Source organism: Morus notabilis, unplaced genomic scaffold, assembly GCF_000414095.1.
Source record: "Morus notabilis unplaced genomic scaffold, ASM41409v2 Scaffold212, whole genome shotgun sequence".
Lineage (NCBI taxonomy): Eukaryota > Viridiplantae > Streptophyta > Magnoliopsida > Rosales > Moraceae > Morus > Morus notabilis.
In genome coordinates, this window is record NW_010361298.1 from 676,314 (window position 1) to 690,643 (window position 14,330).

The 14,330-nt window shown below is 31.9% G+C and overlaps 1 protein-coding gene across 4 annotated transcripts; it reads left to right on the top strand.

Moving 5' to 3' along the window:
• The first annotated feature begins 2,780 nt into the window (after window positions 1-2,780).
• On the top strand, window positions 2,781-9,584 carry LOC21407453 (endonuclease III homolog 1, chloroplastic). 4 transcript variants are annotated; one of them, XM_024166353.1, is made up of 12 exons: window positions 2,781-2,880; window positions 2,989-3,078; window positions 3,156-3,169; window positions 3,658-3,721; window positions 4,833-4,901; window positions 5,812-5,930; window positions 6,502-6,568; window positions 7,091-7,182; window positions 7,476-7,613; window positions 7,696-7,800; window positions 8,953-9,036; window positions 9,257-9,584. In XM_024166353.1, exons 1-12 carry the CDS (start codon window positions 2,838-2,840, stop codon window positions 9,401-9,403), a joined length of 1,032 nt encoding a protein of 343 aa, XP_024022121.1. In that variant the 5' UTR covers window positions 2,781-2,837; the 3' UTR covers window positions 9,404-9,584. The 4 variants fall into 4 exon arrangements, with proteins under 4 accessions (XP_024022121.1, XP_024022123.1, XP_024022122.1 ...); XM_024166355.1 differs by having other exon boundaries at window positions 7,539-7,613; XM_024166354.1 differs by lacking the exon at window positions 3,156-3,169 and having other exon boundaries at window positions 2,989-3,086.
• The last annotated feature ends 4,746 nt before the right edge of the window (window positions 9,585-14,330 follow it).

Genomic DNA, 14,330 nt, shown 5'->3' on the forward strand with positions numbered 1-14,330 from the left:
TTCTTTATTAGAAATTTTATAAGTATATAGCGACGACAAGTTGACCTAATTATTTTTTTGGTATATAGCGACGACAAGTGACCTAATTATTTTTTTTAAAAGTAATATTTTTTAATTTATTTTTGAATAGTTTTTTAATTTCTCTTTTTTAATAATCAAATTTGATATCAAATGATTAATAAAATATGTGTAATAATAAAGTAATATAATAATTAAAAATAACAAATAATCACATATCACATGAATTAATAAAAGTGAATACTAAACATATGTTATAAGTCATAATATTAGAAGTTGAGATAACATACTAAACATAGAAAGAAATGTCTGATAATATTGTATATATACACTAAAGCAAAGTAACTAGTCTCTAAAAACAAGAAATAACATAAATAACATCTAATGCTCCCCTAAATCTGCAGCATCATTGTCATCGCCGGTGGTGGTGGTGGTTGAAATGCACGTGGCGGGGGAGGGACATGGATGTTCGCTTGGCTAAGGTGCTTGTAGACCTGCTAAAATCACTAAGTAAGTTCCTCATAATTGGACTACGGCTGCTAAAGAATGTGAAATATGTTTTTCTGAGACATCGTTGGGCCAACTCCCTTCCTATGTCCCCGTCGTCACTGTCTCAGTACCTCTGCCAAAATCTCCTCCTGAGTTGAAGCTGCAGAGGATACTGAATTAAATTTTATAAATTTTATTATTTTGTAAACATTTTTAATTACCTTAGCTGTTTTTAATTAAATTTTATGATAATAATCTTACTCTATTATTTGACATGAGATTATTGAATTATTATTTCACAATTTATTTTTCATTCAATTTTAATGTAAATATCAAATTTATTCACAATTATTTTTTCTTATTTTTATCAATTCTTTACTAATCTCCTAATATTTTTTTTTTCATTTAACTTATATTTTTTATTTCTTTTTAACATGACCCAAAACCTAAACCTAAACAAAAATATCCACATAACATCAATTCAAAACCAAAATCACTACTAATATCAATTTCAATAACAAAATCAATACTAACATAAAAATCCCTATTAAGATAACCAAATTATATCAATTTAATAGTAAATTCAGAATAACCTAAACTAATTACAATAACAACAATAAAAACAACAATGTCAGCCACAGTAGCAACAACATTAACACAACTACAACCATAACAACAACTACTATCTCCGTTGACGGAGTCCTAAAATCCGGCCAAATGTGAGTAACGGCCACCCAATACTAGCGACGCTTCATTAAGAGATTTTTGAAGCTAGCCGCTCCACTCACAGCTCTTATACGTAAGGAAAGAAAATATGAGTAGACTGAGAAGTGTGAATTTTGGCTGGAAAAAGTACAATATGATATAGCATTTTAAGAAAAAGAGACTTGTGTTCAAAATGTTACAACGTTCTTTATAGCATTTAAAAAAAATTCCTTACAATTGTAGTTAAAACTAAGTGATCCTACTAGGTGGCCGTCACTATGTGGTCTTGGGGATTGTGACATTTTTGGATTTTTTCATTCAAATCAGATGAAAATTGAAGGAAATGGTAATTGGTCCTAATTTGATTGAGAAATGGGGAAGAAATTGAGGTGTTTTGGGGCTATGGAGGCAGAGACGGCTGAGGAGAAGAAGGAAAACCGAGAGAAGAGTAGAAAAAAGAAAGAAGGAAAGAAAAAAGGGGAAGAAAGGGTCTACGTGCTAGGTTTATACGCAAACCCTTTAGCAACGACTTTTAAAATTCCTCCCATCGTCGCTACATAATTGCAACATCGTTAAAAACTGGGCAACCTTTTAGCGACAACACGTTAGAAAAATCACCCCCAAAAATTCATTTTGCCACCCAAATAAAAGATTCAGTGACGACGTGTTGTCGCTAAACATTTTGAAAATTTGTCAAAATTTTCTAAATCCACCAATAATTTTGGGAATATTTATGACGTTTGGTTCACTGATTTAGAACTATAATTTAAAATTATTCTCAATTTACGTGTATTTTTTATGAGAAAAATACTATAACGAGTCACGAACCATGCTTCGAACATGACACGAATTCTCATACCAAACTCTGGAGCCTAAAGGTCAAACATAAAGGTTTATTTTTTGAAGCAATTTCTATTTTAGAATTGATGAAACTCTTTATTGTAAGCCGTTAGATTTAATTGAATGGTTATTAATGGTGGAGTGTGTAATAAGTTTTTTTTTTAGTATACTATTGTGGTTAAAATAATTTTATTAATGAATAAAAAAATGAGCGTAAATAGACACATCCATTTACGTATTATTAAAATGTGATTTTATTGAAATAATATGAATAATTACAAAAAAATGACTGATCGACTGGATGACATAAGTCGACCGGTTGACACTAAAATACCTCAAACTTCATTAAAATTTCATGTCGCGGGTATGAACCTTCGCTGGCCGTGTCTGGCCCTTCACGGGCCTGGGCCATGCCTGGGTCGTGCCTAGTTTGGGAGCTTCAAACATGAGGCTCAACCTAATCCCTTCTAGCGTGCTGGGCCTGCCCGGCCCTGTACTGTTATGAGTTAGGCCGTGCCGTGCAAAATTGATCACTGTAACGGGTTGGCATGGATTATCTGGCTCAATTGACACCTCTACTCATTTACTTATTATTATATTTATAATTAAATCTTATATACCTATATAAAAAATTGTACGAGGGTATCGATGTAAAATGATTTCTCCCCCGCCCACGAGTAAATAGTGCCAGTAATAGTACCAGCAAGAGAATGTCCTTGGCTCTTCCCCCAAGGAACTTGGCAACTCAAGTGGGAAGCATTATTACCAGAACAACAACAAGAAGAATGTCGAAAACAAGCTTCTCTTCCATAACAGACCAAAACCCAGGTTGTCTTATTAGTACAGAACTGAAGCTTCCACTCTTTCATTTCTTGGTACCAAAACCCACAAAGGAAAAGGGGACTAAAAATTGTGTTAATGTCTGTAATATTGCAGGGTCCGAGTCCTCCAATGGCGTTTCAGTGCCAGAACTTCGCGTTTTCTCGAGAAAAAAGAGACTCAAAGAGACTATCCAAGCAAAGCCTCTTGAGAAGGTGAGGCGACAAATCAAAATATAAGTTTTAAGAGTGAAAATTTGTGTGATTCGTTTTTATTTTTTAATATTCGTGACGAGAAGGTGAGGCGACAAATCAAAATCTAAGTTTTAAGAGTGAAAATTTGTGTGATTCGTTTTTATTTTTTAATATTTTAATGTCCCTTGCCAAAAATATTGATGGGTTATAACTTATATGTGATTTTATACACGACTTCATTATTTTCCTTTCTTTTTTTTTTGTTATTTATTAATATGAGAAATCTCATTTCAGTTTGCGTTTTTATTTTAGTTTATGCTGGTACCTTGTCTTGTTTATGCATTTTCTTTGTATTATTTTAAGAAAGCTTTTAATTTTTCAAGAGGTATCTTTCTTGATTGAGTTCATTGCCTCTAAAATTTAAGTCCTTATTTGTGGTATCTAGTATCAATTTCATAGGATCTTCATGTACTATTAAATACTCATAAAAAATTTATTGTTTACTTACATTTACCTTGAAGCTAAACCTTGCTTCTGTTAAGACTTTGCGTGTTCATCGTTAATTATATCGCAATCAGCTTCTTGTACACAGTCGTCTGTCCTTCCCGACATCGAAGAATTTGCATACAAGAAAGCAAGTGGATCTGCCTCTTCAAGTTAGTACTTTTGCATACAAGAAAGCAAGCTAAACCTTGCTTCTGTTTTTCGTGTGTTTCCTCGTTCGCATCTGCTCCTGAGTCCTGACCATCGCGTGTTTTTTGATAAGAAACGGGAATTTATTAAACAAACAGAAACAGATACAAAAAGAAGACGGATGAGTTATCCATCGATGAGAAAAAAACGAACTAGAAGTACAAGACAGAACAAGAAAACCGAAAAATCCAACAAACACCAAATTACAGCGGGATAAAAGTTTGGATGAATTCATAAAATATTTTGTTGGCCTTACATCAGGATTAATGGCTTAATTTATTATGTGCTGTTCTAGTTACTGCTTGGTTTTCCCCGCCATGGATAATTGCCCAACTTGGGCATTCACCATATTCAGCATAAACTGAAAGAATAACTTTCAGAAAACCTTTTTCCCACCTTTGCCTTTTGAATTGGAAACAAGAATTTTATTGAAGAAGAGCAACAATACAAGAAGTTGTTACAAAAATGAAAGAAAACTACCAAAAGAAAAAAGGAAAACAAACTATGTTAATAGGACTTTTAACTCAACAATTGAAGAAAGGAAATGTCTTTGAAGCCCTTGGAAACAAAAATTCAAGAAGAGACCCTCACTTAAAGTTGCTTGTCTAGCCATAGCTGGACGTGTCTTATTTTTATCTTTATGGTTCTCTTTAATCCCTTTCCTCTCCATATTGGCTTACGTATAGGTGTTCAGTGAGTATGATGTGTGTGCACACACTCACATGTCCATGCATTCACCATATAGGGGTTGCTGAGAGTTTGTTACTGATTTGGGAGATCGAATAAAAGGGGGAAAATGGGATTCTGGAAAGGTAGCTGGATTTTGATTGTAGTTTTGAGCTTTGCTCTAGGGAGAGAAGCAGATCTCTCGAATATCTACTGTCTATCTGTACTTGTTTACCAATTTCAGTCTAAATACAATCCAGCTCTATCGCGTTCCTCTGTTCAATTTGAGTTTGATTCATTTTCTTTCCAAATTTTGCCTGGGTACTTATCAATCTGCAAGCACCATCTCAAAAGTTTATATAGAATGGATCTTCTCTGAAATCATTCTCATTGTACTTGGTTCTGCAGAGAAGTCGCAAGATGTTTCTGATGTTTTTGTGGCGGAAGCTGAAGTTTCTCCTCTAGTTAGGCCAAGAGGTAAATGCTAACGCATCTTATAACTGCAAACTGTATTTTTGAGCAAATACTATTGCTACTTATGGATGGGATTGACAGAGGAATTATTAGTTAGCTTAAGTTGTACTGCGCTTGCAGTCTCGCACACACACATTGACAAGTACGTACACATACTACTGGATCCAGTCTCATGCATTTTACACTTAAAATAGGGGACAATGCAGCATTGGGCCTTCTCCTTTGTAATAATAACACCTCAAAAGGATTAGTCTTTCCAAGAGCTGATTTATTTTTATGAAGGGTGCTATTGGATCCACATTTGTGCTCATCAGTTTGTTGCATTTAGATTGATGGTCTTTAAACAATTTGCCTGTTTGGTTCATAGGCTCTATTTAAATTGTTTGTAAGAGAAAACACTGTAATAAAAGAGTTTGAACCGTGGTTCAAACCCGTGAGACAAATGGGCTGAATATATTGCATTGTTCCCAAATACTGTGCTTTCAATAATTAAAAGCAAAACATTGCTCTGTACCTAGTATAGAAGACCATCGATCATCTGCAATATTTATTTGTTCATATTTCTATTGCTGGGAACATTTACTGATTGTTCTTTAGTTCATTACTTGAAAAATTGTTACGTCAAGTTAGTTGAAAATGTAGATAACTTAGGAGGGTTTTAAACTTCTGAATTTTCTTTTTTTCTTTCTTTTGTGTGTAGAAATATATGGATCTTACATAACCATAGCTAGAAAATAACGTTACTTGTGTTTTATTTTAAATTTATTTATTCTCTCTTTTATGTTCCTGTTCGATATAATAACCCATGTTTGGGAGAAGTAACCGCTGGTTCTTTTCTAGATATTTTCATACTTCTTTGCAAGTCTGTAGTATTAGTTCAAGGAGGATTTAGAACAGAGTTTATTTGACACAGATGAACCACCTGCTAACTGGGAGAAAGTCCTTGAAGGCATTCGCAAAATGAGGTCTTCTGAAGATGCACCAGTAGATACTATGGGATGTGAAAAGGCTGGAATTCTTCTTCCTCCTAAGGTACAATTTTTTCTAAATTTATAGACTAGGTATAGCATGGAATGCCTACTTGGGATTTCGGTATTCCTGTACCTCAATTCTTGATCAATTCTTATCTAGAGTAGTCCCTGCATTAGAAGTTTGGGGAAAATGTATTGGCACTTGTGCTTCTGAAGGATACTGCTTTCCTTGTGAATCATTTTCTTCCAGGGACACTTCGCTTATCTGGTTCAGATATTTTCTGCAACCATATTTGTGTTATGGGTTTTAGTATCAGACATTAGTCTTAGTTTAATGTTGCGCGTGTGCTAAAATTCTCATTCTGGTATCTTGATTGAATGGTTTATTTTTGTATTTATTTTCTTTCCCTTTTGGAGAAATATGAAGGCGGGAGAATACACTTTTACCTTTGTATATCTTCATAATGTTGACAGAGGTAAATTATAACCTTTTTTTTTCTTAATTAAAAATTTTATATATACTCTGTTGCATTCAGAATCATCAATGCTTTGCTATTTTGATAAACTTCTATTGCATGTTGGGAACATGATATGGATGTATTAATTATTCCTGATTCTGATATACTAATCAGGAACGAAGATTTGCCGTCTTGGTTTCTTCTCTCTTATCAAGCCAAACAAAGGATCATGTTAATCATGGCAAGTTCTCACTTTTCTTTCTTAATGTGTATATAAAATTTTTCTTTGATACGTGATTTCTTCTAACAATAACATTTGAAGATCAAGAATTCAGTTAGGAAATTGCAATTTTGTTCTAATGAATATGGAAACTCACTCAGCAAAAAGACTAGCTAGAGATTACTAGAGTATTCACATACATGCATCGTTGTCTATTATTTTATGACAGTCACGACTCTTATTGTGGGGCGTTTTAGTTTTTTATTTTATTTTGTTTTTTCAAAAATCACGAGAAGTTTGGGCTAGATGAATATTAAATTGTCGGTGGGAAGATTGAACAGACTATAACTTCATGTGATTATCATGCTTCTAAGTGGTGTTGACCCTCATAAAAATGTAGGAGATCATGCAGAACTTCATGTCATCAGTCCTGAAATCTGCGTGTTCCACATTTTTATGCACTATGTTTTATTCAGTTCAGTTGCTTACCTTTATGCCATTCAAAGTTCAAATGACGTGCTTACAAAATTCCTTTAAATTCAGGAGCAATTCAGCGCCTTCTTCAAAATGATCTGCTCACTGCTGATGCCATTGACAAAGCCGATGAAGCAACTATAAAAAGCTTGATTTACCCGGTATATCTTATTCATGTGATGTTTGGTAATGGGTTCTGCTACAGTGCATCTCATGGTTTTAGTTCTGCTACAGTGTTTTTCTCTTATAAAAAATTTGAATTTCAAAAGTCATAATCAAGAACAATAGTTTGAACCATGGTTTGAACCTATATACCAAACGGCCCCTCATTGACTTTGTTAGGTTCAAAAATACTGGTTGCAATATCGCTCTTATGCCAAACATAATTTTGCACCTTGTTTGTTACTATGTCGCATATGAAATTCTGTATTATGATTATTGCTATCTTTTTTAGGTAGGATTTTATACTAGAAAAGCAAATAACTTGAAGAAAATTGCAAATATTTGTCTCATGAAGTGCAATGGAGATATTCCCCGCTCATTAGAGGAGCTGCTTTTGCTTCCAGGGATTGGTCCTAAGATGGCGCATTTGGTAAGACGCAAAGTAGTATTGTGCACTTCTGAAAATCAGCATGCGACTGTGATACTAAAATGTATGTTTTATTGCACTTTAGGTTATGAATGTTGGCTGGAATGATGTTCAAGGCATATGTGTTGATACTCATGTGCACCGCATTTGCAATCGACTAGGATGGGTGTCACGGCCAGGCACAAAACAGGTATCTTATTAATATCATTTTGCTTTTCTCAACGATACTGTCTTCATTACTAAAATGGGATTATGTTTGATCATTTTGCTTTTCAGAATTAAAGGATGAGAATTTCAGAGAAAAGAGGTTTAAGTGATGAGAAAGTATGAAAATAATTTGTAGGCAAAGATGGATTATTGTAACGTTCAGAATTATATTTAATGCGTGCAACCTATTTCTTTTATTTTATTGGCGGGGTGTTCTTTGAATGTGACGTCCATCGTTAATATCATTTTGCTTTTCTCAACTTTACCGTCTTCATTACTAAAATGGGATTATTTTTTATGTGTGCAACCTGGTTTTTCTATAACTGTGGGTTCTTTGAATTTGATTGTGTGACTTATATCATTTTTCTTATCTCATCTTTAGAGCACCTCTAACGCAGTGTCAATTTTATGTGCCAGTGCGAAATTAGTTGGGAAAATCATTCCCTAATGCAATGCTGCTATTGGTGTAAAATTTGAGATATGTTGTACTTAGTGCCAAATTTGACTAATATTATTTTTCGTTTCTCATCGTTAGTTTAAAGTAACACTATATTGTGTGATAGAATGTCTTCTCGTTTCAGTAAAATTGCTTTTTTCTTATCCAAAAAAGAGGGAAAAGATTTAAATTTTGGGATTAGTCATATCTGACAACCGTACATCGTGTGTTCCGTGATTGGACAGGTTTGTGGCTTTTCATTTAGTTTGAGCTAACTAAGAAAAAGTTAGGTGGTATTGTATTGTCGAAGTACGGTTTCAATGGTGTATTTCAGTTCCACTTTAGAGCATTAAAACATTCCTGATTTGTTTTGCAAAACACAGCAAAATGTGGATGGAACAATAGTTATCCCGTCCTTAGACCTGAATGACATGTGAAATAGAACGCCTAATGACAACTACAAATAAGATTTAGTGGTAAAAGAGGTCATCATTTTCCTTTATGATGCACTACTTTTCAAAGTTTACTTCTGTAATCGTAGCACATTAGTTTGCTTCAATGCTCAATCTGGTTGAAGAATCAACCAAAAACTTGCTCGTGATTACATTAATGAGAGCTATGCAGTTAAGTAATGTGCCATAATTAAGAGTTGCAATGAGGGCTAATCTTTTTCTTTTTCCTCTGTGTCTTATTTTTTAGAAAACTTCTACTCCCGAGGAAACAAGAGAGGCATTACAAAAGTGGCTACCAAAGGAAGAATGGGTTCCGATAAACCCTCTTTTGGTTTGTGTTGGCTATTAGTTCTGCACCAAGAAATACTTGCGCCATTCATATGCTTGGCACTTTTTACATACACACACGCATTATGCCGATATGAATTTGTTCCGTATCTGTACAAGCATTCATTGATTTTAAACGCTTGTTGCTTCTTCGAATTTTACTCAAAACATTTGATTTTGCTTCCATTTCTTAAATTTTGTTTTGGTTGATGCTATTCAAATAGGTTGGATTTGGTCAAACAGTGTGTACTCCTCTACGACCCCGATGTGGAGCTTGTACTGTAAGCGAACTCTGTCCTTCTGCATTCAAGGAGACCGCGAGCCCGTCTTCCAAGTCGAACAAGTCTACTTCAAGAAAGAAGCCATCATAAGAGGAATTCGATCTTGGCATAACAAACTGGGGTAGGTATTTATTCAGTAGTTAAGGAAGCTATTAATCTTCCACCTTGTATCATAGAAAGGCTGAGAAACATGATCTTCATCTATTTTGGTCAAGAGGAGTAATATCAAATTGTAGAGTTTTTTGGGGAAGGAAGTTAATTTCTAGTGATGAATGCATGACCAATGTTACATTTCAATTTGCACAACTTATGAAACAACAATGATAGGATTATTCACAAAGGTTCCCCTTAAACTGTGCTCTTATAACACTTTGCTGGTTGATCTTGAAAATAGAACATCCGTTTCTCTTGAAGTACGAAAAGTTAACAAAAAAATCCCTTTCGTTAGGGTTTCTTACAACAATGATACTTGTCACACATATTGATTGTTTTTAAATAGTTAAAAGCAAAATTACTATATACCCATCACTTTTAAATTTACATTTCTTAAAAAATATTTTAATTTTCATTTAATGTGATAACAAATAAAACAAAACAATAAGACAATTTTTAATCTTGGTCTTCTTATTAATTAATTGAAACTCTTTTGATAAAAAAAAAAATAATTAAAATAACAATTTTTTAATTCACAATTTTTTTTAAACGTAACTCAGTATATTGTTAATGGCGTTTTTTAAAACATCAAGATTCTGAACAAATGTTTATATAATATACAAAGTATATATTACATGTAAAATAGAATTTAAAAAGTTTTTTTTAAGATTGTCTCTAAAAATAATGACAAACGTACTTATAATTTGAAAAGAAAAATGATAATCAATGCGAAAACAACAAGCATATGGGGATTTGGAGACTCAATTATCAAAGTTAAAATTTACCGAATTAATTATGCCATAACTAAATTTGATAAAGCCAGAATTTACCGAATTTACTCTCATAAAGCCCAAAGTAAAATACATCACATCATTTACAAAATTTGTATATGAAGCTATTTAGAATCGATGTGGAATAGCTTACCACGAAGAAAACGACAGACAATGTCCAAGGCTGCTTGGAAAGTCCTACGACCTCATCGAGTCAATACTTTTTTCAGTATAGATTTACAGAACTTCACTATAAAGAATTTTCCTTTGCTTAAAAAATATTTCGGTTTTCTAGAAATTCTGCAATTTGGATGGACGATAAATTTTTAGATAATTGACACAAATAGTCTCTCCATTTTTAGTATAGTGACACTTTGATCATTTACATTTAATTAGCACATTAATTAGTTCCTAAAGTTAATTACGTTTTTTTTTTTTTTTTGGATAATTTTAGTCCCTGTCATTAAAATTGACAAATGATTTCTAAAATTTTATAATGATAATCACGTGTATGTTGTGCGAAAACTTAAAATTTTAAAGAAAGAGTTATTTTATATTTAAATTAGTACATTACGCAAAATTTTCAGTTATTATGTGATGGGCATGTGATTTTCTTTGTTAAAATTTCATTAAAGCGTCATCAATTTTAGTGTCAAGGCTAAACTATAAAAAATTAAAAATTTAAAGATTAATATGTCAAAATTAGAAGTTGAGTGAGTCAATATGTCATTTTACTCAAAGTTAAGACTATTTATGCAATGGCAGAGGGAGCATGTGCCCAGAGGAGCATGTGCCTCCCTTGAATTTTTGAATTTTGTTTTTTACATATGGTTTTTTAAAATTTTTATATATGCCCCCTAAATTTTTGAAAACTTGTTTTATAGCATGTAGTTTTTCAAAATTTTTCTTATATGGCCTCTGAATTTTTGAAAATTTGTTTTATTGCATTTAGTTTTTCAAGAATTTTTTATATATGCCTCCTCATTAATAAGATCTTATACATACCTCCTCATCAACAAAATTTTTTTCTAATTTATTCCTATTAATTTTTTTTAAAATATGTCTTTACTAAATTTTTTTTCTTTCTAATTTATTTGCGCGTGTTGAAGTAATTTTTTTCTTTTTAAAATGCATCCCTACTTAAATATTTTTGTTCATACGTTTTTTTATAGTTTTTGAACACAATATCTTTAGAAATGTGGCATATTATGTACTTTTTTTTTTTCAAATGACCAGATTGACATAATTTTTAATACGTCTCTACTTAAACTTTTTTTTCTTGCATCCTTTTTAAATATTATTTTTTTCTTATGTACCCACTAAATAATTTATTTTCAAAATTTTCACATCAATATGATTTTCATTAAGTGTTATCCTTTATTTTTTTTTTTCACTAAACTATATGCATAAGAGAATAATAAATCAGATTAAAATTGAACTTTTATGCAAATTCTAATATTACGTAGAAAAAAAAATCAAGAATATTTATACCCTTCTAACTATGTAATATTATTAAGAATTGATATGGCTTTTCACGTTTTTTACTTACGCCTTCCTGAATCGAAATCCTACTTCGCCACTGTATTTGTGCCATTAACTCAAAAATTTTGTAAATCAACAACCCCTGTACTAGGAAAATACTTGTGTAAGTTAAAAGCGGAAAAAGAAAAAGATTCTTTTTATGTGCATCGTGGATCGTGAATCTATGTGACCATTCTGGGCCCGTTCACTTCGCTGATTTGAGTTTGTAATTCGAGTTGAGATGTGATTTTGTGTGAGAGCTTTTTACTGTAGCAAAAAAGTTAAATGTGACTGTTTCTGAGAGCTTTTTACTGTAATAAAACTCGAATTCTAAACTCGAATCAGCGAAATAAACGAGACCACTAAAACTTGAAAGTGACAGAGAAACGAACACGTTCATTGCAGCGTTGTTATGGGAAAGGAAACAGATTAACACGTTCGTGATACTGAGAGCCATGCAAATTAATTTTTATTTTAAACGTCTACATGCATATTAACACGTTCGCCATACAGAGTAACACGTTCGGCGTTGTTAGGGTAAAAGTCTAGTGGAGACACCATGCACTCTTGATTGTGATAGATAGGTCTCGTGCCGGACAATGTTATTTTTATTATTACATTTTCATCTTGATTTGTGCTGCTTTCTTTATTTTTCATGTCTTTGAATGAACATAATAACATTTTTATTTTTATTTTTATTTTTCATGTCATGGATAAGCCCAAATACCAAGTCACTATAATTTCAAACCGTGTTAAAATTTGTTTGTCATCTCCTTTTTCTCGTATTTTCTTATTCAATTATTTATTAGACTATTAGAGTGTCTTACTACTGTAAAATCTCAATAAGACAATATAATTAGGACTAAAAAAAATATTATTTTAACGAGAATCAATAAATAAATATTTTATTAATTTATTAATAAATACATATTTATTAATTTAAGAAGAATTTTATATTTTAACAATGTGTGTCATCTTCTACATCGTATCAAAAAATATATATATTTTTCTTCCTTTTATTTGTATATTTAGTTAGTGTTATCTTGCATCTATGCCCTTTTGGAAAACAATAGTAATTGATTTTCTGGGAAAGTGATTTTAATGGACACAGATCTCCCTCTTTGTCCCTCCATTCAAATTTCAACACCTCATCATTAGAAAGTAACAGAAATATCACTCCATTTTTTTCATTTGCCTCCGATAAAAAATCTCTCTCATAGAACTAGTCCTTCTCTCTCTATCCCTTCCCATTCTTTACTCACCAGATTTGAAAACGGGAAGAGAATCATCTTCTAACCATATATGGTGGTGGCGAAATCATATTCTTTAGTACCGGATAAGGATGAAAATATTGATATTTTTATCAATATTTTTGTGAAAATTTTCATATTTTAAAAGTATCGTATGAAAATAAAGGTGTAGTTTTTTTTTCACAGAATATATTAAAATTTTCATGGATATTTCTGAAAATATTGGTATCAATATTGTTTAACCTAAGAATGTGTTCAAAATACCTTCTAACCTCCTAAAAGCTCCTTTTGGTATTGATAATTTATCATCATGTAGGAATCCCAAAACCATATATGTATGGTATATGTATTATGTTTACTTTCAGTTGTTTTACTTAATTTGTCAACGTGTGCTTAGTATTTATGATATTATGATCACACTTTACTTTACATATTTATCAAATAATTGGTATTTTAATTGTGAGTTTCATCTTATTAATATATTATTATCTATTTTAAAGTTTTTAAAATCTTATTAGAAAATAAAGTGTTTTAATATGAATTTCTGTTTTTTACGTCAATTTTAACTGATATCGATATTTTCATAAAATTTAAATACATATATTTCTATAAATATCGATATTTTCATACTTGGTACCGGCCAAAAACCGGATCTGCAAACCATTATCAAAGGATTTGATTAATCCTAAATGAGATCTAAAAACTTCATTAAAATATTTGGATGCTGAGAAGAATGATGAAGAACTCTCGATGTCCCTCTTCGCAACCTTTGACGAAGTTGCGGCGTTTGGCTTCTCTGGCACGGGCAAGTAGATGCAGAAAAACTCGAAGCGGCAAAAACAATCAAAAGTAAACGAGAAAAAAATATAATCTAGGCTAATATTTTTTCTATTTATTTTTCTATCAGATATTTAATCTAGTCTAACATTGTTGAAGATTTTTAAAACCAAAAGAGAGGAGGTTAACCTTTTTTTTTTTATATATAGAATAAGGTTGAAGTGTTGAAACTCAATAAGCACGAGAAAAAATAATATGTTGTGTTATTGGTACTTAGGTTAAAAATCTGCTTAATCCATAAATGTATTAATTTTTGTTTTATTATATTTTATTATTTTGTTGGTTGAAGGAATTTACTTCCTTCCTGCCTTGTCTTTAACGTCCGTTTGTAGAGGCCTGTTAGAAGCGTTTGCTATTGAATGACGTTTCAAATTATAACCCTTCTTTCACTCTCTTCATCTTCCTTTTTGACGACAAGATACATGTGGAAGTTTATGATTATATTTTGTCCTTGTTGAGTAAATAATTATATATATATATATATAT